Source organism: Hyaena hyaena, unplaced genomic scaffold (assembly GCF_003009895.1).
Source record: "Hyaena hyaena isolate Hyena2069 unplaced genomic scaffold, ASM300989v1 scaffold_450, whole genome shotgun sequence".
Taxonomy (NCBI): domain Eukaryota; kingdom Metazoa; phylum Chordata; class Mammalia; order Carnivora; family Hyaenidae; genus Hyaena; species Hyaena hyaena.
In genome coordinates this window covers 1,298,917-1,325,033 of record NW_024081084.1, presented here as the reverse complement: position 1 = coordinate 1,325,033, position 26,117 = coordinate 1,298,917, and the positions used below count along the sequence as shown (strand labels likewise).

The 26,117-nt window shown below is 36.1% G+C and overlaps 1 protein-coding gene across 1 annotated transcript in view; it reads left to right on the top strand.

The window, feature by feature from the left end:
• Positions 1-26,117, top strand: part of KCNH7 (potassium voltage-gated channel subfamily H member 7) — a 153,202-nt gene that overhangs the window by 26,370 nt on the left and 100,715 nt on the right. The window contains exon 6 of the mRNA XM_039253434.1: positions 6,577-6,791. Within this exon, the coding sequence (XP_039109365.1) occupies positions 6,577-6,791 (215 nt within the window). The remainder of the gene's footprint in view (positions 1-6,576; positions 6,792-26,117) is intronic.

Below are 26,117 nucleotides of genomic sequence, written 5' to 3'. Positions count from 1 at the left end.
CAACCCTTTTTCCTCCTCGACCCTACATTTTTTAATAGAAGTAGGCTTTGAATAAAAAGGAATCATCCAAGTCAGAATTTGGGGTTAGGAAACTCTTAACCATTATAGGAAGTTTTCCCATATTAGTGAATTATGAAGTTAAACTCTCAAATTAGATTTAAAAACATGTGCGAATTTAATTTAAAAATTAATGTAAATGTGTACTTCAGAGTCGTCATTATTTGTTCAGACTCTGGTTTTGAAACTGTCAAAAAATACTTAAGTGTCTAGCTCCTTAAGGTTTTCACAGAACAATTAATATGCTGATTAGATATAGAATAATACATTCAGTGTGCTTTTAAACTTTTTTGGTTTTGTTTCTAAACCACATTTAAATAAAACTTAAAAAACAAAAGACAAATTTCTATACTTCTTTGTATACAAATGCATAATTACAGGTGTTTTTCTAAATATAAAAGTCACCCCAAAATAATTTCTTTACCAAACTAAAATAAACAATTTCAGCAGCCATTTGGAAGGACTTCAAGAACATCTGGTTTATTCTCCTCAGGCAAGGATGTTGGCTAATTTCTGACACAGGTGGTGGAGGAATGTTTATCTCAGGAGTATCCCATTCTCTAACTTTCTTGGGAAATCTATTTTACTGCCTGTTACGCCAAGAGCTAACCTAAATCCTCCTTGCTGAAATGCAATTTTCTTCCCGCCTTTATCTATTCTGAGTGGCCAGAGATACCAACTGATTACCTCTAATCTTGATATAATATCACACTATAAGAACAGCATTTGGTACTCAGTCTTTTCTTCAAAAACAGAATCATTTCCATTTAACTTCAGAGATCTAAATATAACCCATTATCAAGGATTGGAAAAGTTAATTCAAATAAATTGCATTTGCTGATTATATGAGAGTATGTATGTAAAATGCTTTTAATAATTTCTTCAATGTTGTGAGAGGTGAACCTAACCCTATCTCAATCACTCATAAACTGATCTTCACCTCAAATTTAGTGGTTTCTCTGCCTGTACTGCTCTCCAAGTCATCCATAAAAATTAACCTCATCCCTACCCCGCTTAGTAAATAGGTCCTTAATATAACTTTACCCCTTTATTGCTTCCACCTGCTTATTATTCCAAGGACCTCGGCATCCCACTTACAATAGTATGTTCAGTTTCCATCTTTTGTATGAATCTGGCATAAGAGTGAGAAATAAAACTATCTGCAAGATTGATCACAGCTTTCACCTCCCCAAGCCACAAAACCTATCAGACTCACAAAGGAAATCAACTGATCTGATACAGCTTGTTTCTTATAAGCTACACTGGCCAAGTTTCTGTAATCTTACAAGAATTTGCATACTGATTTTCAATAGTGATAGTTTTCTTCTGAAAATTATATGTCACACACTGAAAGAAGCAATATGATTACGGACTACAAATAATATGATTATTTCTTATCTACCTTTCTAAGTTTTAAACTGGTTGCCAGTGTTCTTTTACAAAATCCAATTACTAAACACTGCATTTGCTTTTTTTTTTTAATGTTAAGTCACTTCATCAATTTACATTTCATTAAACTTTGGCCTAATAAACTCAGTGCCCTAAAAAAATATTGTATAAAGAACTGATGATTTGATAACAACCTTGTTTTTTTTTTTTTTTTGCTCTACTTCTCTTGTGTCCCATCTTATCCTCAAGAGCAATGATCTTTAAAAAAAGAAAATAGCATTTTTTTAAAATTATCAGACGTCCTTGGCTATATTTCCAGCACATCTAAAAGAGAAGATATTCTCTTTTAGCATCTTGTAACTCATGATAAATTCAAATGGCCTTGTCATAAAAATTTTAAATATCTTTAATCTAAAATTCTTCCCAGTTGTTGCTTTAGCCTCTGGCTTGATCTCTAAATTCAGAATATTTCTTTGTAGTTGGAACATGGCCTACTTTATTTTTAATCAGACAGTTGTAATATATTAGGGCTTTATCCAGATGTTTGTTTAGTCTACTTGGTCACCTGTTTTTCATCTCTTTCTAGAATACGGGCAGGTTTTACTTGGTCATCCATTTTTCAAATGTGTCTCTAAAGAACATCAATTCCTCCTATGCACATTTTAGTTTTACATTCCTTTCTATTGAAGCTATTATTTCCCCTTATGCCTGCCCATTTATTTTATTTAAATTCATTTACTTTGTTTTTCAGGTTATCCTCCTTTCTTTCATTAGAATCCTAAATCCCATCTGTTCATGATCACTCTCAGGGAGGCTGCCTTTCACCTTTAAATCCTCAACCAAGGCCTCTCTGAATATAGACCTAGGAGGTAGGAAACCCTGTGTTCTGATTTCTAGTCCTTGATGCTTATTCCCTTTGGGCCTCATATTCTATCTGCTTAGGTTGATGATTAGTAAAAATGGGAATACTGTGAGTACCTACCTTAATTAAAATGTTGGGAAATTTTTTCACTAGAATTTAGATAGGTTTTGGAGGAACCTAAGCTAATGCTGATCGTCTTGCGAAGTCAGACTTCTGCATATAAACATCTGCTTCAAAATCAGTGGAAAAAGAATAATGTTCTTTGTTATACAGGATGAAATAGATTGTAAATGTTTTATGTAAGTAGCATGCATGAATTATTTTAAGTAACATTTTAGGTTCTGCTGAATTCTTTAAATTTATAGATTTAAAAGCAAGCCTAGATTAAATCCCTAACATTAAGAACTTAAAAAAGAAAGAAAAAGCAAAATAGAGGAACCATTTGAAGGGTTATCCACCAGTAAATATGAGAAGCTAAAATATGGACTCAGTGAAGTTATAATATTCTGAGGGCAAATCTGAGCATGACATATATTGACCAGCAGTTTCTTAGCCCTATCAGACTCAATGACCCCTTGTTTCCCAAAAATATTTTTTATACTCATTTTACTATCCTGTAACAACATTTAGAAATAATTTAACCTATTTCTAGGAGATCAACATGATTATTTAACTGTAATGTAAAGGAGGAATACCAGGAAAACTGTTTATAAAAAAATGATAGTTTTTCAATGTATTAATGCTCAAATATAACTAACTACACTAGAAGATATAATGCAACAAGCAGACATTTTAGAAAATGGCTTTAAGAGCATTAAAGACATGAGACAATTGTCCAGATAAGTACAAGAGAAGATGATAGAGCAGGAATATGAGTGGTTAACAAAATAAAAAGGACTGTTGGAATAAATAAAAACAGATCAGAATTACTTATACATGTATTTTAAAAACAGGAAATAACCAAAATTGAATTATAAAAAATATCCCAAAATAAACTGGGGAGAAAATGAGGAAGTATGATGTTCTCACCAATAAGCTGGCCATTAACAGCTCAGTGTAATGTCAACATGATTCTGTTTGTGATAACATCAATATTAATTAATTGCACTGTTTAGGAAAGAAATCCCACTGAATGTCAAAACATATATTCTTCATCCAATATTGTAAAAAGGACTTGCAGACCATATGCCTTCCTAACCAATAGGACTAGAAAAAGGATTGGAACAAGAAATGGCAATCAAGACATTATGATAAGGTTGTGGCAGATTTCTAAGGAGTTGCTAAAGTGCGATTGGAAACCAACAGGCAATCTCAAGGCAAATCAGTTAAAGTGTTTAGTTCTTCCTACATAGTTTCTTTTCATTACATCATGTACCATTTTACTTACATAGAGAACAATCACATGAAATATTTTGAAAGAAATTTTATTAATGATTTTCAGTGTGATTCCTATAATTATTGCAGATTTAATATTCAGTTCCAACACTGGCAAAAAAAAGTACTCAAATCTCTTTGCTTACATATTTGTTCATGACATGCAAACACAGACTATAACCTTATAACATTAAGCCTGAAATTTTGTATCAGCAATTCAAATGTCACAGGGAGGTTAACTCCAACTGTTATGATTTTCCAAAATGTCGAACAACTTTTGGTAAATTACTGAACAAAACAATGTAATACTCTGCCCTCTATGTGGTAGTTGTAGCTCTATAAAGTGCAACACATATTAAAATCATATGAAAAGTACATTGTATATTTTTCATGTGAAACAGGTTCAAGGCTCAGATCATTATAAACAGGACTTCACCTAAGTCAATGCCCACGGGGACATATGGGACAATATTTCAAGGTGAGAGAATAGCCACCTCTCATCATTGTGACAAACAAAAATGTCCCCACAAATGCCCCTAGGATGAAGTGCTATCATGATTGAGACCTCTTGCTTATTGGTGTAGCCAATTCAGTGGAGTTTATTGAAACTGGTCACAAGGACAATCAAAGCATATTTAACAGTGTTTGTCTTCCCTAATGTGATAGATCATCCATATTTTTACCTGATTTTTTAGACAATTCTGTAGACAGTCGGCTATAGAAATCCACAACATAGAAGGATAACAGAGAAAGAAAGTTGAAAGATAGACTTAAGGGTTTTAAACACAACTTAACTATGTATCAGAACTCAACTTTCTTTAATCTCTTCTCAGTATCCCTGGGTGCAGTATAAGTGCCTAATGAGTGAAAATAGGACAATAGAATTGAGGAAAAGGCATTATCTAAGAAGTTGGAAATCCTGGAATGTTTTGCAAATTATAAATTTTAAGATATAGGCCTTGAATTTAGCCATATCTCCATAATATGATACAATGGTACAAAAAAGAGAACACTATCTACGATATTACAGTAATCAATGGGGTGTGATGGAGACTTGCACAGAGATCTAGAGGATGGGATTTCTGTCAGACACCTGTCTGGAGGCGAGATTAATTTGGTGCCACATTTGGCTCCTATTTCTCTCCTTATCATATAAATAGAAAAGAGTGAGAGTCTATATGCAAATGAGAGCATACTGGGCAATAAATGCCCAAATTGCTCAATGACATTTTTCACCTAAATGGATTTGATCATCGTCATGGATAAAACTCAGGGAATGAATAAAATTGCACCTCAAGGAGCACAGTGTCTGCAGCATGAATGAAAATGCTTTTAAAATTATTTAAAATTTGTATAATAACCTAACATAAACTTTTATAAAGGAATATATGTGAATTCTCTCCAAATTATCAACTAGGTGATGGCAATTTTTTTATTAGCATTATATTTTAGTTGAGTTGATTTGTTATTGTGGTTCAAAATACACAACCTATAAATCTAATATTCAAATGTTTAGACCTTGCATAAAGTGCTTTGTAATCCCTAAAATGTATCTGTTTCATTGTGAACAGGAGAAAAAGTAGCATAAGGCATAATGTGCTGACTAGCAAGTTCAGTCATGCAGTCTGCATTTTAAGCATTCTCTGAGGCAGCAAAATAATGTCTGGGTAATACTCATGGGCTCAGGATTTCTATAAAATTCTTCCTGATGACAATTTTTAAGAGCTCTATATTAGTAAAAGTTGCATTACCCCTTGTACAGGAAACTCTGGAGCAATTCTTGACTCTTTAAAAGCAACACACACACAGTAAGTTCATCTCAAGATGTACCTAGTCAGTGCATTTCTCCTCGACAAGGGAACCAGGAGCCCTGGAACTGGCAAAATTGTCTTCAGAGGAAAGGAGTGTGAGAAGTGACCAGGGTCAGATAGTGGGTATTAACTTCCAACTGCAAGATGAATCAATTCTGGGGATCTAACATATAACGTGATTGAAAGTAAATAAATAAATAAATAAATAAATAAATAAATAACCAGCTACCACTAACCCCAGCCATTACCTAGCTGTGGTCACTTCAATTTTAAGTTATGTTTCCAAAAGCATTCTTCTGGTATGGTTGGTTTTGTTGTTGTTGTTGTTGCTGTTGTTGTTGTTTTTAATGGAGACCTTTCTTTCCCTAAAAAAAAAAGAAAAAGTCTTAAATTTAAATGAAAGGAGAAAAAGGAAAGATTTTAAAATTTTCACACAGGATTCTGGAGTTTTCAGTAGAATACATGAATACACTCACATGCACACTAAGGCGTTTGCCTTTCTCTGGCTTATCTGAAATTCCAGAAGCTCTGTAAAATATCTCATTCAGGTAATTGAAGCACATGATGGCTGGCTCGTCATTTGTCACTTGTCATGGCCCAGAAAAGAGACTAATACACATTGGAGCTGGGGACACAGCCTGTTCAGAAATTTCCTGACCAACATGATTTTATCCATAGGCAAGTGCCTTCCTTGAATAATTCCAGGATTATAAAACAGACATTCCTGAAAAACCAGTTTGGCCAGTAATAGGGAGTTGAGGTTTTTGGGTTTGTTTTCTTTTGGTTTGGTTTGTTCTTTTCTTTTATTCCAGACCTTAATGAAAGAAGTTAAGTAACAGCTAAAGATGTCATCTGCTCTCTGGGTACACACGTTGAACCCCATTTTACCCTCGGATACTCATGTGCTGCTCCATGTGGCAGACAGTGACCCTAAATCTTGTGGTCAGGTACCAGCTTGCTGCATTTAGTCCCTCCCAAAACAGGGCCACACTGGCCATGGATCATTAACGGGTCATTCAGGAGCATCTCTTTCTTCTATTTCTCCTGATACCACTTTTACAAATATTTTTCCAATCTTTTTAGGGCCTTTTAATCATATCAAGTCAAGCCTCCTGGGATCCACGTCAGATTCAAATCTCAACAAATACAGCACCATTAACAAGATTCCACAGCTCACTCTGAATTTTTCAGATGTCAAAACTGAAAAAAAGAATGCATCCCCTCCTTCTTCAGATAAAACCATTATTGCACCCAAGGTTAAAGATCGAACACACAATGTGACAGAGAAAGTCACTCAGGTAGGATATGATTTTACTCTCAATATTGATCATGTTTAAGGTTCTTCTCTTGCACCATAAAGCATGTTATTTTTCCTGTAAATGACTATCAAAAGAGGTAAGCTATTTATTTGCACTCCAATATTTCTTGAAATGTTGGATAACCCTCTAATGTGACAGATAAATAAAACTACAGACTGTGATTTTATCTCTTACAAGACTAAGCAAAAACGGGCTAGCTTGCTACTGTTGTTCTCACTGTTGCAGAGGTGGTTAACCTGCTATTTATCATGTTTGGACATTTATTGTTTTGCTGCTAACTCTTGCATTATTAAAGCCTGGTTTCTTAATATAATGGATGTGACTATTGAAACTTGAGGTGACGAACTGGGATTTACTGTTAACTGTGACCTCCTTTTGTGCACTTCCTCTACTAAGTAGACTCAGACATAAAGCCTGTTGACTCAAGGAAAAGAGTCAAAATGATTAAAAGTCAGCGTAAATAATACATTTCACAGGAACGATATTTTATTGTTTTCAAATGGCAATTTGAACTAGAGTAAAAGTGTACTGTCTAGCAGGAGCCCTGCTTTAAAGAACAGATAAAAATAATTTGTACCTATTATATCAAAATACCAACCTAAGCAATATCTAGCTTTTGCTTGCAATGCACTTACATTGTTAGGAATTCATGACTCTAAAATTGTGTCAAGTAAACAGTTCTTTTACAAACACTTCACTTGGTATATTTCTTCGCAAACCTTTTCAAAACCTGTCACGAATATAAAGGTAAACTTGGCCCCAATCTCTATCCTAAGCCTTGAAAATTTTGAATCGATAAAGTTTTTTGTTGTTGTTATTATGATCACTACCAGCAATAGTATAGTCTGTAAATAATCCTTTATGTGTTAGATGAAATAGCTATGTAAAGACCAGGAGTTGGTTACAAGTAGACCTGAGAGGTCTGTGTTTGAGATGAGACATTCTACATGGCATATTCTACTATATATTTTATGTGTATGTTGTAATATGTAATTTACAATGATTATAATAATTCTATAACATATACATTAAGAGATTTCAAAAACTGTACAAAAGTCCATGTGCATGTGGGAACAGGTGTTTTCCTGGCCCAGGGGGACACTAGGCTGGGCAGGAGGATGTGACAGGGGCAGCTTTTTCCTCTAGATATTTCTTCATTAACTTTTCACAAAAGTACCTTGAGTGTAAGTAAAGTGCAACAGCTAACCTCAAAAGCTGGGCATTCTTTTCAGGTCTCATGCTTTCTCTTTAAATTCTTCTTTTATATTTACCTTCATCTTTTATAACATCACAGTATTTGTTTTAACATTGAAAAATGTTTAAATTACTTATCACTGGGGTAATCCCAAGACCACAGAAATGCCCCATTGCTTTCCTACAGCCTCTCATACTCCACACAAATAGTATAGTATCTCTCCCACAGACTTCAGAGGACCCCAGTCGAAAAACAATGCATCTTAAAGATGCTGGAAGATTTGAATTAGATACTGTTTTATAAATGATCACTCTTTTGTTAATTTTTTAAATTTTTTAAAAATGTTTTTATATATTTTTGAGAGACAGAGACCGAGCACAAGTGGGGGAGGGGCAGAGAAAGAGACACACAGAATTCCAAGCAGGCTCCAGGCTCTGAGCTGTCAGCACAGAGCCTGATGTGAGGCTCAGACCCACAGACCGTGAGATCATGACCTGAGCCAAATCGGATGCCCAACCGACCAAGCCACCCAGGCTCCACCCCCCCTTTTTTAAAACATGTGAAAAATACACCAATAGGAAGGAAATTCTGAAGACAGATAGAACATTGAAGTGGCCCTGGTTCTGGCCAAGATGCTGAGGGACTAAATAAAGGCAGGGACCAAAAACTAGAAAAAAAAGAGGCGGTAGGAATGCTCCATCTTCTCTTGAGTGTCATCTATAGCTCCTAGTAACAAACCCACCAACTGTCCAAATGTCAAACCAAACGAGGTAGAGATTGAATATTGATAAATTCCTCCTGCAGACACAGCCTCTGGAAATTGTTCAAACACTGGTCAGCAGGACTCTTCTCATTTAATGTCTGTGAAGCTTCCTCATCATAGCTATCTCTGGAATTTCCATATTCCCCACATATAACATCGATTGTCCTCTAGTCACTAAAAAACTAGGTCATAATTTTACTATTCCCTTTGTTAGGCCTGTATGGAAATTCTCCTTATTGAGATAGTTCAGTCCATTTCCGTAGGCAGCCAGCAGTATTTTCTTTATCTAATGTTCTCATTTATTTTATTCCTTTTATAGATTTGGATGGTAATCCTTTCTTCAAAAGAAATCGGGGTTCAGTTCATAGATAATTCAACAGTGAGTTTTAAATATTCCTCTGAGTACCATCAATAGAGCAGACACCAAGGGAAAAAGGCATAAAATCAAAGGAACAATTAATTTGTGCTCATGTTATACTCTATCAATATTTGAATATTATCTCTATTATTCAATGGTTAATTACTAATTAGCCAAATAGTTATTTCTTCCCCAGCTAGACTGAGCTTCTTCGGAAAAGAGACCATGTTGTTAGTCATTTATTCATTCATTCATGCATTCATTTGTTTATTTATTCATTTGACAAGCATTTATTAAGAGATAATAAGTTCTGGGAATTCATGTGAAAAAGGAAATACGGTGCCTTTTAGAAGTGAGAGAGACAGACAAGTACAATACCTCAGCAGGTAAACAACAGACTGCAGAGGGTACTGGAAAAGAAATCATTACCTGTATTAGGAATTTGGGATAGTGGTTGGGGAACACAAACTCTTAGAGAAATGTTGAAGCTTGAGAAGTTTCAAGGTGAGGAAATAGAATCTGGAATAGGGCATACTTGCAGAGCTATGAGTACCAGCGAACACAAAACAGGAGGTATTTGTATTTCTAGTGCCTAGCATAATATACAACATATAAGAAGAATCTTAAAAGATTTGGAAATGGACCACTGAAGGCATTGGAGCGAATTAAGCAAGAGTAAGTTTGTTGGTCAAAAATCCCCAAAGAAAATGCTTGCCTTCCAAATCTCCCCTCAGGCAATATTCTAATTCTGACTGGTGTTTCCCCTTCAGAGATTCCTTTCATTGGCTGCTCTTTATAAGCCATACTTCTAGAATGCATCATCTCTTTATGTCATATTCCATCTGACCTTCTCTGTTAATTGGAGAAAATAGAAATTAACACAGAAGATGTGGATTTTTTTTAAACTGCAATTTAAATGGTACAGGCTAATGTGTAGCTGCGTCCATCCTCAGGAAACAGGGCCTTACTTGGCTAATTCCTACCAAGTGGCAGTGGAGTAGTGGAGAGAGAACAATGGATTGGAAGAAAAGTTGGGTGAGTGAAGAATGAAGATCTGCTTTTACCATGTAATAGTGGTTCTCATTTGAGGATCAAAATCTTTGCTATATCTGCCCCCTTTTATATAAAAGGAAAACAAACTTTTTCACTCTTGGATGATTTCATTACTCCCAAGGCTAGTTCTACTTCTACTTTAAGCACTATGCTAATTTTAGGATAAAATGTATGATATGTTGTCATGTTCAGCTTTTACAAATTTGGTAGTAGATCACTGTCCCTGTATATGCATAAGAGTATCAGGAAGATTTAAGAAGAAGGCACTGTGGTTTCCAAATCTTTATTGGCCAGTCACATGAGACTTTATCAGTCAGTCAATGCCATCATAGAATATAAAAGAAGACTACTAGAACCACCTGAAGCAAAATATGAAAGGAGGAGGGGGAATTTATTGGGTCACATAACCAAAAAGTGCGGGGACAGATATGCTTTGGGCCATGGCTACTGCATTCATTGTTTAAAGAGCTGATGACATCTTTTCCCTCTTAGCCATGCTTTCTTCTATATTGACCTTTTCTCCACATCTGATAGAAGCAAGAACCTCAGACTCTCTTAACATAATGCTCACAGTTGGTAATTAGATAAGAAGGGTCTTGTCTCCTCTGATGCCTATTGCCTTCCTGAGAAATTGGAATCCGATTGGCCAATAGGGGTCCTGTGCTCATCCTTGTGGTAGAAGTATAGCCCCTTGACCAATGACTACATCAAAAAACGCAGTGGGGGATGGGAGGCTCTAAAGAAGGAAAATAGAATAAGTGGCCCATTGCAAAGGTAAAGATGGGATTCAGTTAAAACATCATTCTCTCTCTCTTTTACCCACACAAACATACTAGATATGCATTATGTGCTGAATAGGGACTAGAGACACAGAAGTAAAAAACTAGTACTGGTAGTACTAGAGGTTATAAACTACTCGGAAAAACACTATATAACATATAATAATAGCATTTTTAAAGTGCTAATATAATAAATGCTACAAACATATATTATGAAACTAAAGGTAATTTACATTTCCTTTAGACTCAGTACTAGACAAATTATGAGCCAGTAATTCTACAGTTTATTGCATTATCACTTAAGAGGAATGTCTCATGAATTTAGTAAACATTCATATTGTGATAACCAGAAAATAAGACATATGAAAGGCCCTAAATGAACCAGATTTTAATTTGAGGAAAAGACATTGGGGATAAGAATTGCTACTGGTCCACAAGTATAATTTTTCCATAACTTCACTAAAGAGAGTACTCAAGAAAATAATTTTAGGACTAATTAGAAACTTAGGTCACAAGAAAGAAATCTCTGACTGTTTAAAAGCCCGTATAATCCTGAAATCCACATAGAACTCTAAAGCCAGAATAGATTCCCATTATTTAGGATTCATTTAAGTGTATTGTTGGCATGAAAATAGAATTATGATAGATTTAATAATAGCTGACATTGATTGAGCATTCGCTATGCGCCAGGCTCTATGCTAAGTGGTTTAATGGATTATCAATTTGAATCCACATAACAGTCCTTCCTGTGAGTCGGCACTATTATTATCATCTCCATTTCATAGAAGAGGAATCAAGCTTAGAGAAAGGAAACAACTTACTCAGGTCACATGGGAAATGATGGGAGTAGCCTTCAAACTGAGGTCAGATGACCCCAAACTTGAAGTAGTCTAAAGTCCACCCTCTCTATGACTCTGTTCTGTTTCCCTATTTGCCTCTTAGATCCACTCAGAGGTTAAGATGGCATTTGGGCAAACTTCTAACCTTTGGCCATTTAGTCAAAATCTTAATCTGAAAGTTAAGTAGCAATTTGCCAGAAAAGTGAGTCTACAGAAATAGGAAAGAGAATATGGTAGATTTTCTCCTTAACTCCTCAGGGTCCTCAAAAAAGAAAAAAAAAAAAATCCTTAACAGGAGAGCCTCATTCCAGCATTATCTTTTTTGTAAGTTTATATCCCATTTTGCTTATGCTAATTTTAGATGAGGATGAAAGATTTTGGCTTTTGTTGGTGGCATGCCACTCAGCTGCAGGAAAAACAAAATTACACTGAGATTACTGACATAAAGTGGAGCTCAGAGATTACAGCTTTTTATTTGCCACTGAATTTTGTCCATTGTGAATATGCTCATTATCTCTTCATCTTTTTCAATGGCTCTAAACTTATATTTACTTTTGACAGAAACCCAAAACAATAGCTATAATTCAGGACTTGTTTAGAAATGGAGATTGATTTATAATGGAGAGATAGCATTGATTTTATTAATGTTTAAAATCACAAATGCATATAATTTTTGTATATCAATTAGCCTCAATAAAGCCAAAAATATTAATTTATCATCCCAGGCTTGATAGTACATTTCTTAACACTTTCTGTAGTTTCCCTCATATTGGACAAATGTAATCCTCAACTTTCTTCAGTAACAGTATTAAAAAATATCTTTCTGACACAACTGCAAATTATAAGTGGTTTTGGGGCACCTGAGTGGCTCAGTCGGTTGGACATGTGACTTTGGCTCAGCTAATGATCTCACAGTACGTGAGTTGGAGCCCCACATAGCGCTCTGTGCTGTTATCTCAGAGCCTGGAGCCTGCTACATATTCTGTGTCTGCCTCTCTCTCTGCCCCTCCTCTGCTCACCCTCTGTGTCTCTTTCTCAAAAATCATAAATAAACATTAAAAATTAATAAGTAAAATAAAAGTGGTTTTCTATATACCAGTAGTTTTCATTAATAATGCCATTATAAGTCTAACACTAGTTCAGATTCTGACACCAGCTGGATGTCCTACAATTCAACTCAATTATGACATGATCTCCCTGAGGGGATAGCAACAGATTCCACAGGTTAATAGCCCAGTCCCACAAAATTCCCCCCCCCCCCATAAACCCACCAAGCCAACCTCAAGTCCAGGTTGTCACCTGTGCCTCCAACTGACTGGCTACAGATTGGAGGTTCCCATGACCTACTTCTTGGGCTTGACTATTTGGTAGAGCAGCTATGGAACTTAGAGAAACCTTTACTTAAGTTTACCAGTTTATTATAGGAAGATAAAACTCAGGAACAGCCAGATGGAAGAGATGCATAGAGGAAGGTCTGAAGAAAACGGTGGAGAGCCTCCAGGCCCTCTCCTGGCCCAACTGCACTTTCCCTACGCCTCCATGTGCCCACCGACCTGGAAGCTCTCCAAACTCCATCCTTTTGGGTTTTTATGGAAGCTTCATTACATAGGCATGACTGATTAACTAATTGACTATTGGCTATAGATTCAACCTCCAGCCCATCTTCACCCCCACCTCACCCCAGAGGTAGGGACTGGAACTGAAAGTTCCAACTGTAATCACATGTTTCGTTCTTCTGGTGAACAGCGCCCCCCATCCACAGGTGACCTTAAGAGGCCTAGGGGCTTTCCAGTAACCTCATTAACATAAAGTCACATCTGTCATTCTCTTCACTTAGAAAAATCAAGGGTTTAAGAGCCTTATGCTAGGAACAGGGAGAAGGACCAAATAGGTGTTTCTTACTAGAAACCATAATATCACAGCCATGAATTAAAAATTACATTTAATTAAGAAGTCTAAATTCAACAGTTATTTTTCTAAAGACTCATTGATTCTTGGCTTATGAAATTACAAAAATCAAAACCCACAGTACTTCTACAGTATGCTTTAAATGTTTTCCTAAACTTCATTTCTTGTTTAAACTAATATAAAATCATGCAAACCTCAATAAAACTGTACAGATCATCTTGAACTGCCAGAAATAGTAATAATCACAAAATTCTAAATTAAATTTGAAATGTAATACAGGAGTCCAAAATTGCCTCTGAGCACTTCCAATTTAACATGATGTTAGTTTTGCATTCATTATCTTACTGTTATTTATAGAATACTATCAAACTTGGCTTTAGCAAAACAGAAATCTTCATCTAGTGTTTTCCCCATAGCCTGGATTTGATCTATGTCTATACATGCAAATTGAAATGAAGAACAGTATATGTGGATCTGCAAGTAGAAATAAAGCACATTTGTCAGGATAATTGTGGATTCCATATTTGTGGCGCTTACCAACTATAAGTCAAAGTTTTATGTACAGTAGTGATACAAAAATGTGTAAGTCAAGGTCCTTACCTTCAAGGGTCTTTTACTGAATACAAAGCTTTGATCTTTGAGATACTGGATTATGTAATCGAGTTTTCTCTAGACAAATAAATATATTCTATCTAAGTTATGATGAGGAAAAGATAAAACGTAATATAGACATTTAAGTAGCAATTGACTACTAAAAGCATATTGTTTGCTATTAAATATAAAATAAAGATGTTCATTATTTTGAAAAGGGAAATGTGATTTTTAAAAAGCAATACATTAATTTTTTACCTATTTTCACTATATACTATATGCATATCAAAACTGATCCTTATTTGCTAACATGTTCTACATTAAAATACAGTTTTATTTCAGTTTAATTAGTTCACAAGTCATACTTCTCTGTACTCTAGATGAGGAAGCACAGCATCCACATAAAACCCTGGAGGTAACCAAGAGCTTGTAGAGCAAGTATTTAGATATGATTGCTTTAAAAAAAAAAAAACTGGTTTTGTACATTCATCATATATTTTTAAATGAAGGAAGGAGAAAATAAGGCCTCCTTTAAAAATTTTGTCAGCCAAAGAAACCATGATGAAAATAGATGCTTGAGGAGTGCCTGAATGGCTCAGTTGGTTAAGCGTCCAATTTAGGCTCAGCTTGTGATCTTACGATATGTGAGTTTATGCCCTACATCAGGTTCTGTGCTGACAGCTCAGAGCTTGGAGTCTGCATCAAATTCTGTGTCTCCCTCTCTCTCCCCCTCCCCATCTTGCATTCTGTCTCTCTCTCTCAAATATAAATAAGCATTAAAAGAAAAAAAAATTTTAAAGAAAAGAAAAGAAAGCAGATGCTTGAAGAAAAGCAGCAAAAGACCAGTGGTCAGAAAAGACAGGTAAAAATAATGTGGCTCAACATACATAGTGATAGCCTGGTTGCTATGGCAACAGAGACACAGGAAGATTGTGGATATCTATTGCCAAATGTTTTGTTTTTAATGCCCCCAGTTTGTGTGAGTGGGTTAAAGTCAGACCTGGAGACAGACAGAAAGGAAGTTTTGAAAGGAGAGTTTCTTTGCTCATCTGTCCTCATAGCCTAGGGGCTGGGACAAACATTGTTTAAAGTGGGTTGCCTAATGAGAGTAAGCAGAAGGAGTAAATTTTTCATGTTTCACAGGATGAGAATCAGGCAAAGGATTTTTATCAGCTATGGAAATTCCAGAGCAGACATGCCAGGGTCTCAGACCAGGCAGCACAAGGTCTTGTAATGTTAAGTAGCTGTGAACTGTTCCTAGAGTTAAAAGATTAATTCGACCATGGAATCTTTTTTAATAGGAAGTCCCAAATTAGATAGTAAAATAAAATAAAATAAAATAAAATAAAATAAAATAAAATAAAATAAAAATCTCATTGACTTTCTGGATGGTGAAATCCTGGGTAATATATTATCCCCTCTAGCTCCAGTTTTCTGTATTGTGGAAATTGCATATATAATGGAAACTATGTAGTTAGATAATAAACCCTCTAAAACTCAATTGCTTTAAAAGAGTTCATTAAAAAGCAGTTAATCTTCATGGAATTTTAATATTCAAAGAACCTTAGATAACATCTTCCCTAGTTTTTATTCAAAACCTCCTGATCAATGGAATCATCTGGAACACTTCTCTCTCTTTCTCCCCTCCATCCCCAACACACACACACTCCCTAGAAAATCGATAAAGTTCATTGGAGTCCAAGAATTCTGATATTTTAGCAATCTTCATTCCATTTGCAACCATTACACCCACATTTTTAAGATGAGGCAAATTTGGGAAATACACAGATATAGCCCAATCCTTTCAATGCAGTTAAAGAAACTAAAAGGAGAACCTAAGCAGAGAGCTAGGTTTTATCTTTCTGTATTGTTATTGAATGTGTATCTCTTTATGTAGATTTCTGAATGAGATTAAAAACATGTTAAATCTTACTTATGCAATCCATGTTGGAGAAACAGGCTTACTTTCATAGGCGAACTACTGACTCCAAGAGAAGCTGCTTCCATTTTCACTTAATGGACAAAGAAACAATCTCCATTTAAGAACATTTGCCTAGGCTGGAGTGCTCCCAAGTGTCTTCAGAACACTAGTCTCTTTATTCCTAAAAGAAAACTTTTCTTATTCAAATAACACCACTGCCATCTCCCCTCTGCCCCGCCCAATATTAACATGGCAAATTAGTACATTAGAAGTTTTCAGAAGTCCTAAATTAAAGAAGTCTATACAACTTTTACTCGATATTTTTGATGAGTATTTGCTTGATGGATATTTGCTTGACCCAATATTTCATGTTTTTTGATGACAGAGCCCCTTTTTTCTGTTTTTTTTTTCTTTTCAGATTTTATTTTTAAGTAATTCTACACTCAACATGAGGCTCAAGCTTACCAGCCTGAGATCAAGAGTCATATGCTCTACAGACTGAGCTAGTCAGGTGCCCCGTCAGAACCCAATTCTAATTGTCTGCTTATATATAATACATTTACTGATATTCTGAGGAATTAATATTTGGGGGAGATTCTCTAGAAAATACTTGCCTAAACAAAAGGCTTTTTCATGGATAGCTATGAGCACTGTAGTTCAACTCAAATGTGGATGTGCCAGAAATCTTAAAACTTTTAAAAGAAAAAAGATTGGGTTAGGCATAAGATCATAGTTATGGGAAGGAGTTTATACATAATAAGTACATTTTTCTTCCTTATTTTGATGAACTCCACTTAGGATTTTTCACCAACCACGTCCCAAATACAGAATTCAGCTTAGAGGATCTGGAGAAAATCCCATCATCTTTATTCCTTTTTCTGTTTTGAATACATCTGTTACAAATACACCTGTATTTCGAAGCCCACTTCTTTAGAACCATTTAGATAGAAATGGAAAAGTGTGCAGTGCAGGATCATGACGAAGAACCTTAACAAGTGTCTCAGTCTTTCTTCTGAGGCTGCCATAGTTAAGGCTGACTTGCTGTATTTGAATGGCCATATTGTTGAGAATGGAGAACCTGCTTCTTCTGCCCCTTGTTCCAGCATCCGGAGGATCCAGCACCATAATATGAGGTGAACCAGGTCACATAAGCATGCCATTTTCCACACTACCTTGGCTCTTCTATATCATTTTAATGTCTCAGTTCTCCTTTCCAGATGCAGCAGAAAATATTTAAAAATGGTCTGCAACTAGTTTCTGGTGCCTATTGATCCTTCTTACATTTGAAGTGAAGAATCAAGCTGACAAATCTCCATACTGTTACTAGGAGCAAGGTCTTGATTTTCAGGTCATGGAAACAGTGCTAGGTGAAACTGAGTGAAGTAAGTCAAAAGAAAAGATGTACTGGAGAGAAATATCCTAATACTATTTCTTGGTTGACTGGCAGCTCTCAGTTGAGCTTTGCAATCCTGTTCCAAGTGATAAACTGTCATTTGTAAATTATGCCCACAGCTATATCCATTTTTCATGGGCTGGTGTTAGAGAATAGTGATTTCGGTCCCCTAAATTTTCCTACCTGCAGGCATCTGAATTACTTCCAAAACTAACCATTATATCTTGTGCCCTTGCAATGTCTCTACCATCATTAGATCCTAACAGCCCATTTTGTGTCTCAGATGAAGACAGATTCTTCCCCTCCTTTTTCCATATTTCCTTCCATAAAAATGAATGAATAAATCCTAATGGATGAAGTACTTTAATTCTAGTAAATGGACAATAAACTGCAAGCATGAGATTTCAGTATAAAGCTAACTGGGAAAGAAAATGTATTTTCCAAAGAACAAGTATTATTGTCTACTCTACCCAACTTATTACTTGAAAACTAAGGCATTAACTTTCTGGATATTAAAAAGAGAAATCATTACCATATTTTTACATTTTAGAATTATTTTATATTATTTATATGATGAATTAAAATAACCCCTCTGCCTAGACTTCTCATCAGTCACTTTAAGATTTTGGATATGCTTCTTCCATAGATTTCCTTAAGTTTTCTGCATTTTGGAAACAAATTACTCCTTTAGAATCAGAGGGGAAAACAGCCTTTTCAGAGGGAAGTTGAAGGAATCTTGCCTTCGAGGAGAGAGTTTTGTTTCATCCTGAATCTTCAAAACCTCCCCCTTTTTTTTAAGTTGAGGGAAGACATCAGAGATATAGGTTCTTTTAGTTCCTGTTTCCTTGCAGCAGTCTTCTCTAGCATATCAAACTGCCAATAAAATAATTATTACATGTTGAATGACTGGATTGGGGTACATCCTGACAGTGGCGGTCTTTCTGATTTCTTCTCCACATTATTACTCTAGCAGTAAAGACAAAATGATGTAATAACAGAGAAATACTCTAGGGATACTTTGGAGGAAATCTCCTTTACAAAATATAATTGTTCCAATAGTTTTGTAACTTGTGCTCCTTAGGGTAATAGGTGCCAAGAAGCAGGATGGGACCAAAGGGATGGAGCTCTGGGACCCCCACATTATGGCCAGGTTGGTCAGATCCACTTCATTCCATGTGACTTTATATACTGACTTTCTCTTAAGGTTTCATATGTGCGTGTATGTTTTGAGAAACTTGAAAGTGTCAGATACTAAATTTTGCTCTAGTTCTGCTATTTATTTTGTGCTTTCCTTTATCAAAATGTCTTTGACTTTTTCATTGATTCTAGTTAAGATTTTATTTTTGTAGAGAATTTTGAGTTAAGTGAATTATCCAGAGTCTCACAAATTGTTTACTGAATACCCAAGACTAATACCCTCATTTCTGGATTTGGAGTCCAGGATTTCTCCACTTATGATGCCCACTGGAGGGCAGGACCATTTTGGTTCCTATATTCTCTCCTTTCCTCCTAAACTGGCATGATCCCAGAATCTTATCAGCCTCTTGGTCCAACCTCTTCTAACTCCAACTCCCTTCTTTACAGGATAAATTGTTCAAGAAGTAGAGTCACCACTGAATGTGAGTCTTCATAACTAGTTAAAACCAAGTAATCCGATGGGCTACTTTCTTGAAGATGAATATTCTACTACCTGTCTCAAGAATGAGACAGAAGATTAATGTTGTGGGAAAGCAAACAACTTTTTTTAAAACACAGTCACTAAAATTTAGACTATTATTACTCATTTGTTCTGAGAATACTCTCAGAAAAAAAATCTGATTCTACTTTTGTGCCAACAGTATCAAATGTAGAGTTGATATTGTTAGGAAGAAACACAATATACAAGAACTTAAAAAGGCAACAAAGAAAACAGTGAATTTCTGTTCCTTAAGAAATTATTTTTATCATCGAAAAATAGGATCCCCAAATGAGGTCAAGAGCAGTAATTTGACATTCAGAATCCCTCTTTCACTGTACTTAAAATTAAAGTCTATTATCAAAAGACAATAAAGCAATATACAGAAATAGATGAGAAATATGTGCCTTGTGGGTAGGGGAAATAACCTAAAACTTGATTTAACCAGTGTGGCCCCTTGTCCACAGTATTTGAAGAGGTTATAATGTAAAATTTTATAATTATTGATTTTAAGGTAAGACTTTAAAAATATATTCTATTTTTTAAGTTTATTTACTTATTTTGAGAGAGAGGGCAGTGGAGGGGAAGAGAGAGAGAGGGAGAGAAAGAGAATCCCAAGCAGGCTCTATACTGTCAGCGCAGAACCCAATGAGGAGATCAAATTCATGAACCATGAGTTCATGATCTGAGTGGACATAAATTGTCAGATGCTTAACTGACTGAGCCACCCAGGCACCCCTAAAAATATATTCTATGTTTTAACTCATACATCTGTTTCCTACCCATATGGAACATCAAATCAGCTATTTGAAAATTTATGAATCAAGAGTAGAATTTGAGAATATATTAAAATGAGAAATATACCTTTTTATTTGTTCTGCATGCTATTTTTATGTCCATAGCTTATGAAGAATTAATCCCTTATTAGTAAGGGTCCTTTCCCATCCTCAGCCCTTGAAGACAAACCCAGAACACAATTATTGGTACATAACAGTTCCAAGAATTTTCAGTTACAACATATGAAAATTAACCTTGTAATAGTCGGGATATAATTATATTCAGTTGGCACTTGACATTGACTTTGTGTTCCAGAAAACATTGAGAATAAATTTTGACGTTTATAGGGAAATATTTATTTTCGTATAGTTATCCAGTAGAGGAAGGAAAGATTCCTGATTAATATGTAAAGGCTAGGAGAACCTGCTTCTGGAACATTTTCAATTCCCCAAGCTTCTGTAGCTGCAGAAAGCAGCAGACATCAATAATATCATTCTCTTCTCTTGCTTTGGCTTAATGCTTCACCTGAGAGACCTGCTGCATGCCTTGATTCTGGTTCAACCATTGAGTTTAATGTAGCTATTTAAAAGCACGGGGATTGTTTAAAACAGTTGTTCCCAACACAGTCTTAGAAAGAAAACTTTGGTATTTTAACAAGGCAATTCTTTTTTTGCACTATCACCCATGTGAACTCACTTCAGTATATTCTTTGGAATGGATTCTTCTCATCTTTCTGGAAAGATGACTGCAGAAGACACTTGAATATTTTCTCTCCTCAAAGCACTCTTACACTGCATATGTTTTCCCCTTTTTTGCCACTTGTATTCTTACTCCTCACCAGCACATACTGTCTGTTCTGGGCAAAGAGTCTCCTTAAGTCTCCATGTTTTCTACTTACAACAAGACCTGGGGGGCTGCTGGCAGTGATCCCTAGACTTGCAACGTTGTCATCCTCTTTTCTATATATCAAATCCTACCGATTTCTGAAATCCATAGCATCTCCAGGTGAACTTTCAGCCTTCACAACTTGCATTGACCTCTCCTATCCTTAAACTCTAAGGTACTTTGTCTATTTTCATAAAACTAAACAATTTATTTTCATGCTGTTTCATATATCTTGATAGATAGATGATAGATGGATGGATAGATAGATAATTGATAGATGATAGAAAGAGAGAGAAATAATGATTATTTGTGTGTATGTGTGCCTACATAATGACTTTTTTCATCTTCCTAACTATGCCTTGAACAATAGGATTATAACATCATTTTAAAATATGCCCCCAAGGGGCCCCTGGGTGGCTCAGTCAGTTAAGCGTCCGACTTTGGCTCAGGTCATGATTTCACAGTTTGTGGGTTCAAGTCCCTTATCAGGCTCTGTGCTGACTGCTCAGAGCCTGCAGCCTGTTTCGGATTCTCTCTCTCTCTCTCTCTCTCAAAAATAAACATTAAAAAATAATAATAAACAAATCAATCAATTAATTAATTAATTAAAATATAAGACCTAGCATGGGGCTCACTCATCAACTGGTAGTCAGGCTCAATAAAATGCCATTTCATATAATATATTCTTGGCACTCAAAAGAGAAGATTCTAATTTCTGATAATACTTTGATACTAAGGAATAAGGAGCTCATATATCCATTCATTTAACATTTTTAAGTTCTTCTATGTGCCAGGAGGATCAAAGAAGACCCATGAAAATTAATTCTACTCCCCCTTGTCCTCTCCTGTTACCTGTTAACCAATGAGAAAAGAGGCAGGAATGGAGGGGAGACATTGTGCTGGATAGAGCAATTTGGAGAGGACTAACCTGCGCTGACCTGTAAGAGGTAGCAACTCTGATACCATTTGCTTCCAAATGGAGATAAAAGAATGTCACCGGGATTCAGATTCCAGCCCCCATCACTTAATACTGCCAATGTTCTTGGCTACATTGTTTTATCCTTCTGTATTAAATCTGTAATTAAGTTCTGAGTAAGGATAATCTCTTCTTTCTTGTACACACTCACTAAATGTTTAGTGTCAGGTCCAAGGCAAAATGGCAAACAGTTCTCTCATTCTTCAGATATGTACCAAGTGTCTACTCCTGAACGAGGATGCTGTGCTGAAAGTCTGGTTGCCTTGGTAACACATCCCCACCATCTAGGTTTATAGACAAAGATTGAAAGATTAACAGAACCCATTTAAAATTATGATAAAAATTATATTGTGGAGTAAGGTGTGACCTGTGAGCAGAGAAGGCCCATCTAACCTAGTCTGGAGGAGTAAGAGGCAGCAGTGCCTCCACTGAAATATGAAGGGAGAAGGTGGAGAAAAGCAGCTAGAGACATGAGCAGTGAGGACACACAGTACCTACAAACATTCCTGCAGAGGCTTCCAAGCCAAATGAATAAGGGAGGCAAAATCCCAGAGGCCACTGTGGGTAGAGTGTCGTGATATAGCTTCCATTTCTGAATTGCCCTCCTATTTCCTGCCTCCTCTTCTTTGAACTCCTTGCACCTAATAAGTTCTTACTCTCTTAGGTAGACCATTGTTTCTAGTCTATATTCCACTCCATAATGTTCCTTCTGTATCATGGATGACTATCCAACAGACTATCCCAAGTGTTTTATAGTAATACACAATATCGTTTAAAAATAAATCCCCCCAGCTCTTTTCATTGTAATAAAAATCCATGTTTTCTAAATTTTGCTAATTTGATTGGAGTATTTCACGTGAAAAGCTATTTGAAAAACCAAGAGTTTGGGTCTCACTGGAATGTATTTGCATCTTGAAGGAGAAACTCATTAACTCAAATGAATCTTTTATTGATGGAAAGGCCAGGGAGGGAGATGAAGGGATGACAGGCAGAAGAAAACCTATTTTTAAGAAACAGACCTTCCAGTTCTGTCTGTATCCTCCCAAATTCCCTGCCTGGCCACCTTCCTCAGGTACCACTCAACCCCCTGCCATTATCCTTTCCCTCTCAGGAGGAGTTAGGGGCTCAGTAAAACAGTCTTCTCCTGAAGAAGGAGCATTCACTGTTATTCAAAATAAATTTATAAATGTGGTAGATGGCCTCCTGTGTTTATCACAGACTGAACCATTTACAAGATAGTAATTGGTCAGGGAAACTAAGAAAAGTGCATACACCACAGGTGTCTGTTTAAAACAGTAACATTTCAATAAACCTAGACTAAAAAAATTCTTATATGAAATAATCAGAACTCTGTTTTTTATAACTTAATCTAGTGGCTGCCTTCAACTAGAGTTATTCTTTCCTCCCGTAAGATCTTGAAATAGCTTCATTAAACCCTTGAGAAATTATGGTCTCCTTGGCAAAATCATTCTTCACAAAATATCAGGTTACATTCGCAATACCTTCAAATAAAATCTAAGATGACATTGTCATGAAGTAGAAATGAAAATAAATTCCATCCCTGTATCTTGAGGACCAGTCTGCACTTATTTCTATTCTAAGAAAGACAGAGTCAAAAATTAATAGAACTTAGAAAGGGGCATGAATAGGGATTCTATCTAGGTCCCTCCAAAGGCATTCCTAGGTACGTAAAAATATTTTTCTTCAGCTCTTAAATTCCGATTCCAGCTAACTTCAGTCATTATACAAGTAAGAACAATCTTCAACAAACGCACACACACACACACACACAATTCTTTAATGTTGGAATTCAGGTTTAATTCCACTGCCTCAATCCTTTGGGAACATCATATATTGTGTACCTCTGACATACAAGACACTCTTTACCTGCTATACAGGAGTACATACAGTGACTTCTTCTGATGAATCTAAGTAGGAAGACTATTTATGAAATATGACATAATAGGAGAATATACTACCGAACCGTGTATGATTAAAGAGTAACCTGTATAGGCCAGACTATATCTGCAGTTAGCATTCAGGTAAAGGTTATTTCTGAATAGTCAGGAGAAACTTCATGGAAAACCAGAGGGGGCTTTGCATGGTGAGCAGCACTTGGAAGAGTGGAGAAGGTCTATACATATGAGGACAAGCTGAGGCAAGCCCAAGCTGTGGAAGTGAGAAGGGGTACATGAGAACACATTCCTAGTCTCAAAAAAGTTATCATTATGACCTCACACTTTTTATTCTCCATACCTAATTATTTTAGGTCTTTCTGAGTTTCCTCAGATCAGTGTCCCTTAAGTGCCTATTTATCCTGTGAGTATACATATAAACTCCATTTCTAATCTATAAAAATTGAAACAAGGAGGAAAATATGTATTATTACTTGATTAATGCTTAAATTGTGAACACTAATTTCTCATTCAGTTGAATTTTGAGTTGTGCTTTGGGTACCAATCATTTGCTCTCATTAATAAATAAATGTGCTTGTTTGGAATCCACAAGAATATATAAAGTTCATAAGCTTTCTGTTTCACCAAAAATCCATGCCCTTATAGTCCTAAACATAAACTAAAACATTTAATTGATGTATAAGGGTATCCTTTAGCTAATAAAAAATTAACATTCGTTTTAAGAGATAAATAATTTGTATTCAGATTATCAATAAATATTTGGTATAAATTCAAGATCTTGAAAAACCTTTTATATAATTGAAAAGAGGACTTTTAGATCCTCAGATTCCCCATCCTGTTAGAGGAAGTTAACATTTTCCAGTAATTGAGTCATCCTTGAACTTACCTAAATTTAGAGTGCAGTACCTCTCCCCTCCCTCGTGGTTTCTGTGAACAGATCTGAAGCTTTCAAAATAAAAATTTCCCACATATTTTATTTGTATCAGTTCTGCTTCCTTCTCAAAAGTGCTAGGAAAGCCCAGGGAGCTACAGTGATTAATGACCTGTTCTAGAGTCTAGCCTGCTCTATAAAATGTGCTACATTCCAGAGCATAAAAGAAACTCCGAAGTAGGTCAGGAGCTTAAACTGCCCAAGGGCCTACTTTAGACTAGAGGCAAGCAAGTTTGAAATTCAATTAGCACCAGAATTGCAATGACTCCTGATTTCATGGTTTCCTGTTGGACCCGGGGAGGATGGGGAGCTACAATGTGTAATAAAGCCCTAAAAACCAAATTCATTCAGACTTAGGCAATTTTGAATTTGCATTAATTCAGATGATGACCTGGTTCAAAATAGTACTGAGCATTCTCTATAAAGTTGAGGAGGGGTGGAGGGGAAAATTTGCAAAATGAATTAAGGAAACATTTGGTCTGTGGGACTAGAGACCAACAAATATGATCAAGGTTCACTTTAGAAGAATCACAGAATGAAGGTGCCAATTACAAATAATTCCTATTAAACTTGAGATTTTTATAGCAAACAGGTAGATTAAATTTATCAGATGTTCACCACAGAGGTAACACATGATGCTCTGGGACCTTCAGCACATCTCAGCTGTTTGCTAGATAATCTGTCGGCCACTTCCATCTCTAATACTGTCATCCACACGACAACCACCAAAGCTCCCAAAACTGTAAAGACACTACGAAGTGGGAAGAGATAGGTATCGATGGGAGGTGGTGAACGCTTCTTATGAGAGGCCTAGATTTCTAGGTCGTGGGAATGACTGCAAGTCTCCAGGCAGTTCTTCTTGGTGTGTGAGCCCTACCTGTCTCTAGTCTCACCTCTGTGTGCCACCACTGTATCTAGCCCACATCAGCCCAAATACCATTTCCTCAAGAATGGCTTCTCCACCCTCACCAGGCTGAGTTAAATTCTCTCAGTTTTACACGCTCATAGCTCCTTCCTTTTATCATTTATTACACATGTCACAATTATAATCAAATCTTCATTTGTATAGTTTTCTGTGTCTTGCTTGCCTTCTCCCACAGGTATGTGGGAGCACAGTAAGACAGGGGCTTATGTCTTATTTATTTCTAATGGTTTTCCCCATGTCTGATACATTGCAGGTGCTCAAGAAATGTCCAGTGGATGGATGGATGGATGCATGCATGCATGGATGCATGGATGGATGGATGGATGGATGGATGGATGGATGGATGGAGAGCCATATATGAAGAATAGGCATATATTTGAAGAGACAAAGTGGAACCGGATTTCCACCAAGCCCTCTCCT